At 56.2% G+C, this 5,276-nt stretch overlaps 3 protein-coding genes and 1 pseudogene across 3 annotated transcripts in view; 3 read left to right on the top strand and 1 right to left on the bottom strand.

Moving 5' to 3' along the window:
• ACA1_305400 (Poly(beta-D-mannuronate) lyase, putative) overlaps positions 1 to 521 on the top strand; it is a gene marked incomplete at both ends in the record, with an annotated part of 2,445 nt that extends 1,924 nt beyond the window's left edge. Inside the window, one exon of the mRNA XM_004335685.1 lies at positions 30 to 521. Within this exon, the coding sequence (XP_004335733.1) occupies positions 30 to 521 (492 nt within the window). The remainder of the gene's footprint in view (positions 1 to 29) is intronic.
• Positions 522 to 627: 106 nt separating this feature from the next.
• Positions 628 to 2,399, top strand: ACA1_305390 (PH domain containing protein; the record flags this gene model as incomplete). Its single annotated transcript, XM_004335684.1, has 8 exons — positions 628 to 786; positions 901 to 988; positions 1,161 to 1,279; positions 1,353 to 1,551; positions 1,698 to 1,853; positions 1,939 to 2,056; positions 2,142 to 2,247; positions 2,328 to 2,399. 8 exons carry the CDS (start codon positions 628 to 630, stop codon positions 2,397 to 2,399), a joined length of 1,017 nt encoding a protein of 338 aa, XP_004335732.1.
• Positions 2,400 to 2,510: 111 nt separating this feature from the next.
• ACA1_305380 (Rap1 Myb domain containing protein) lies at positions 2,511 to 4,657 on the top strand (the record flags this gene model as incomplete). Its single annotated transcript, XM_004335683.1, has 9 exons — positions 2,511 to 2,609; positions 2,686 to 2,759; positions 2,850 to 2,868; positions 3,011 to 3,144; positions 3,274 to 3,382; positions 3,456 to 3,616; positions 3,753 to 4,253; positions 4,352 to 4,452; positions 4,533 to 4,657. The coding sequence occupies 9 exons, from the start codon at positions 2,511 to 2,513 to the stop codon at positions 4,655 to 4,657; spliced, it is 1,323 nt and encodes a 440-aa protein (XP_004335731.1).
• A 143-nt stretch (positions 4,658 to 4,800) lies between these two features.
• On the bottom strand, positions 4,801 to 5,154 carry ACA1_305370 (annotated as a pseudogene).
• Positions 5,155 to 5,276: the final 122 nt, after the last annotated feature.

Raw genomic sequence — 5,276 nt, 5'->3', positions numbered from 1 at the left:
ACGAGACTGACCTGAACGCCAAGAAGCAGGACCTCGAAGTGGCGCTCTCCGTGGTTCGCTCGGGCTGCACGTTTGTCGAGCGTGCGCTGCAGGCCGGCGGCGATGCCGAGCTGATGGCCATGCGAGGCACCGTCACCCGCCGCATGGAGGAGCTGATCAAGCCCGCCCCTGTGGAAGCCCCGCTGCAGCCCGTCGGCGACACCCTGCTGCCCCGAACCGACATCGAGGAGGAGCAGAAGGCGCTGCGTCAGGCCTTCGGCGTCTTCGGCGCCAAGGCAGGGGGTGCGGGTGTCGTACAGGAGCGCAACCGGCTGAAGATAGAAGTGCGCGGACTCAAGACACAACTCGCAACGCAGGAGTTGAAGGTGCAAGCGCTCACACTCAAGTTGACGCAACAAGCAGAGGAGGAGGGCAAATTGCGGCAAGAGCTGGAGAAGATCAAACGGAGTCACCCACCGCCGCCAAGCCAGCCTCGTCTTGGCTCCGCTTGGCAAACCCGACATTTGAAATTGAATTATTGAATAGTAAGAATATTATTTCTTTGGGCCTTTTCCTGGTGGCAACTGCGGTGAACTCTGCTTCTTGTTCGTTACGCGCAAGGCTCTACAGCACACACAAGCCTTCGCGATGCAGGGCCTGCCGACGATTGAGGGCTGGTTGGACAAGCAGGGTGGAGTGCGCAAGAGCTGGAAGCGACGATACTTCGTCTTGGATGGGAAAAAGCTCAAATACTTCAAGCAGCAGAAAGATGCCCCCAGCAAACCCATCGATTTTATCCTCCTCGACGTACGTGTGCTCCTTTCTGTGCAAGCTGCAACGACTTGCTTAAAATCACTCAAAATTGGGCAAATCGTACGATTGTATTGTGCTTCTTTCTCATATCGCCCATTCATGTCACAGCGCACGTCCAAGATTATCTACATTCGGGACAAGGTCCGCCCCACCGATCCTTCGCCGGGCTGCGGCTTTGCCATAGAAACGCCCTCTCGTACGCCCCCATACATTTATTTATCTCTTTTTTTTTGTTCATTTGTTTTATTTATTTGTCAATTCGTGTTTTTCGGGCCGACAACCTTGTGCGTACTCGCGTTCGACCTTTCTGTGACCGGTAATTAAATAACGCTCCTGGTTGCCCGTCCGTTGCGCGGACGTGTGTGCAGGCACGTACATCCTGGCGGCGGGTTCGACACCGGAGAGGGACAAGTGGGCGATCGACATTCAGATGGCGCTCTCGGTTCTGTATGGGCTGCCCAAGCCGGTCACACTCGCCCGATCTGAGGTACTCCTCTCCCTCATCTCCTCGTGATGCATGCGGGCGCGCCTCGGCTCACCAACCGCGCGTGTGACATCAGGCTCCTGCCTCTGCAGTGGCCGACCAGCCACAGCAACCGCCAGCCGTGGCCCCGCTTACCCACCAACCGTCAGCCACATCCCTACCGTCCGCCTCAACGCCAGCCAGCAATGGAGGTCCGGCGAAGCCCTCGCCACGGTACTCCATGGCCTATTCCGAAGTGCCAATCCGCCAGTCTGTCGTGGATGTCGGGCCATCTGGTAGATCCCCCGGCCTACACCCGAGATCCTAATTTTTTTAATTTTGTGTGAAAACTTGTTTATCAGTCGTTTTTTTTTGTCATTTGTCTTACGCTCGACAAGCGCCAATCCGGGTGCTGATGATTAACTCAACATTTCCAAAACAGGGGGAGTGGACGGGGCCGTGATCGAGGATTACAACAGCGAGTCGGAGGCCCGGCGGGGCACGTCGCAAAACCTGCTCAGCATGGCCAAGAGCGGACTCAACTCGCTCAACCCCATCTCCGGCGCCAGCGGCTTTTCTGGAAGAGGAACTCTGCTAGGTGCGTGCGCCTTCAGAGGATCTGGCCTCCCGCCTCTGCTTGACTCGCTTTTTATTATTATTATTAATCACCATACACAAACCAGGTCGAAAAGATGAGGTCGAGATGCTGAAGGAGGAGCTGGTGCGAAAAGATCGCCAGCTAGAACTGACGGAACGGAAGCTGAAGGTGTTGGACAGCGCCTATGCCGATATGTCGGAGAAGTACGCCTCTCTTCTTCATGCGTGGCGGGCTTAGTCAGGTGCTGACTTACACTCTCTTTCACCTCGTCGTGTCCATCACATCAAGGTATTTTGTGAGTGTGGCGGTTTTCGCCAAGATGAACGCAACGACAGAGGGCTACTACTGTAACATAGACGTCTACCAGCTCTACTCCGAAGCTCAGCGGATGAACGTGCGTCACCCCGTCACAACTGCTGCACATGTGTGTTTATGCCCACTGCTGACTCTATGTACGTGCACGCACTGGTGCAGATCGATCCGCACGAGTGGCCGCAGTGGATCACGCAGGAGATCCAAAAGAACGCGACACGCATGCGAAACTGAGTCTGCAGAAATTGTAATTAAATAATTATTTGGCGGAAAACATTCCAGGAATTAGGCCGTTAGCTGGTCATTTAATTTTAGGCACTTTTCCAGAAATTAGGTATCAAGAAGATGCAGGCCGCACCAACGCTCTTCACTCAGAACAAAAAGCCCATGGGCTTCTATTTGCCGCCCGCCGACAGAAAAGGCGAAATGATTAGCCGAATTGAGGTACGAATCGTAATCAAGAGATTGAGATTGATAATGGCTTGCAATGATTGAGCTAGAAACTGTTGCAACTGCGCAGGAGCACGGGGGCCAAGTTAATGCCAAGTGGGGTAAGGATTTGATCGTGCTCGTTCCTCCCGACTACTATGGCAGGTGCGTACTTCTCTTTTCTCTTGCCTGGTCTGCTCGTCTTCATCTCACCAACGTGCTGGCACTGGCGCCCTCTGCCCCGTGGCACTGCAGAGCACCTCCGGGCGCGGAGGTATACTCCTACGACTACGTCCTCTCTTCCATCCGCAAGAACAGCCTACAGGCACCCCTCCCTGCTCTTTTTTTAAGTGATCTGTTAACAGACACACATGCTGTCTCCCTCTCGCACCGCTGATCTTGTGCCGCTCTCTCAGCCGTTGGAGTCCTACAGGGTCCAGGTTCCACCTTCGCCGGCTCCCTCCGCCAAGACTAAGACCACGGCGACGGCTCCAGCTACGACAACGACACCAAAGACTACAGCGACGAGTGCTTCGCCCTCCGCGGCCAAGTAAGTTCAACACTCCCTTTGGCCTCCTCCTCCTCCTCCTCGGCTGAAGCGCGACGCGCCCCTTCGTACTCATCGAGCGCGCGCACACACACACGTGGTGCGCACGTGGTACCTGGCCAGAGGGCGCAGAGCCTACACCAAAGAGGAGGACGAGACGATCAAGAGCTACGTGAGCAGCCTCAGTCTCGCGTTCAGCCCCACCGGCACCACGATCTGGATGGAGATGGAGAAATCAAAGGTCTGCCCGCCGACCGCCCGACGTCGAGCCTCTCCCTAATTGGCCTCTCACGCACGTGCGTGGGTGATTGCAGGTGGTGCCGGGTCGCACCTGGCAATCGCTGAAAGACCGGTATCTGAAGCGCATCCTGCCTGTGGAGGAGGCCCTGGGCAGTCTGTCGGCCGCAACCTCGACTTCTTCTTCCTCGACGAGCTCCTCCACCACCTCGGTGGCCGCCAAAGCCTCTCCGCCCAGGTACACGTTTTGTGTTTCTTCTCTCTTCCACTCTGTGCCAAGCTGATCGTGCGGCGTGCCATTGTGGTGGTGCTTCGCGCTTTGCCAGGCCTAGTACGAGCGGATCGCGCCGTGTGTCGGTGGCGCACGACCGCAGCACGCCCGTGAGGAAGCAGCTGTTTGGAAAAGCGAACACCCTCGACGTTAGCGAAGAAGAAGAAGAAGACGACGACGAAGAAGATGAAGAGGGCGAAGAAAAGGAAGCGGAAGAAGACGGCGACGGCGTCGAAGATGAAGACGAGGGTGAGGACGCTGGGGAGGAGGTGTCTGATGGGCTGAAGAAGTCACCGAAGCAGCAGCCCAGCGCCAAGAGCAGAACCGTTACCAGCACGCTGACGACCACCAACACGACCACCGCCAAACGGAAAGCCAGCGAGACGCCATCATCGGCTGTCGCGAAGACCGCCTCCCCGGCCCCGAAGGACAAGCGGAGAAAGATCCAAGACGACAGCCAGGAGGAGGAAGTCGAAAATGGGAAGGCGCCCGACAGCGAAGCTGAAGAAGTGGAGGCTGGGATGGTATTAAAGCCCAGCGGCCAGGAGCGAACAGACCGCAAGCCTGGTGGACGAGTCCAGGAAGTCGAACACGTCGTGGCCAGGTAGAATCCCTCCTGCTCATCGGCTCCCGTTGTGGTGTGTGCGGGTGATTCCTAACCTCTTCTTCATCATCATCTTCTTCTTCTCCCTCTTGGCCAAGGCTGCAAGAAGAAACGGGCCAGGCCGAATCCGTCGTGTTCCACGCTCTGGCGGTGGCTTCTGGCGATCCCGCTCTGGCTCTCCTCTACCTTCGGGGCCGCCGTATGTTTACCCTTGCCTCCCTTGGTTTATGGTCTCTGCTGTGTCTCAACACGTTTGATGTCTTTGGTGGTCACACGCAGAGATGTGGTACGAGCCGTGGACGCCCGCTGAAGACAAAGAGCTGCAGCGCTCCGGTGCTGGAGGTGTGGCGGCCCGTGCCAAGGCCGATGTTCGCGCCCGCCGCGCGTTTCTTGGCGTGCACTGACGCACACGAGAACAACCAACTTATGTTGTCCGGACCTGCAGAAGCGAGGTGGTATGTACAAAGAGGCAGCTGTATTGAAGGACCACATCTGTTTCTTCTACACCTCTACCACCAGCTCTCTTTACACCACCAACTCTATCGCCCTATAACTCGTCGACGTATCGTCGTCCTCGCATCCAATTGATAGTCGTGATGAGGAAGTCGCGGAGGAAGATGTACAGGGGCTGAAGGAGGATGGATTCGTCGTACATTCGGCGCAGTTTGAGCCTCATCGGTTGTACTTGCTCGAGCTGGAGTACGAAGATGAGCGGCAGCATTACGCAAGCCAAGATTAGGAGCCATCTCACGACGCCCGCGACGAGCGTGGTCACGAATCCGCATAGCTTCGCGAAGATCCATATTGCCACGCAGAACCCGGCGAAGAGCACCAGGTAGTCCAGCTCGTTGAACGTCTCGGGCCTCCATTCGGGGTAGTAGCCTGCACCTGGCCTCACCATCTTGTTGCAAGAAAGGAGATCTCGAATTGACTCACTTGATGATGATGCACGACCTTTTTGGATTTGATTTACAAAAGGATCGATTTGAAAGTTTGATCTTTTTCCTTCGTTTCTGCCGTAAG

Source organism: Acanthamoeba castellanii (genome assembly GCF_000313135.1).
Source record: "Acanthamoeba castellanii str. Neff unplaced genomic scaffold scf7180000083609, whole genome shotgun sequence".
NCBI lineage: Eukaryota > Discosea > Longamoebia > Acanthamoebidae > Acanthamoeba > Acanthamoeba castellanii.
This window is presented reverse-complemented; position numbering and strand designations above follow the sequence as displayed.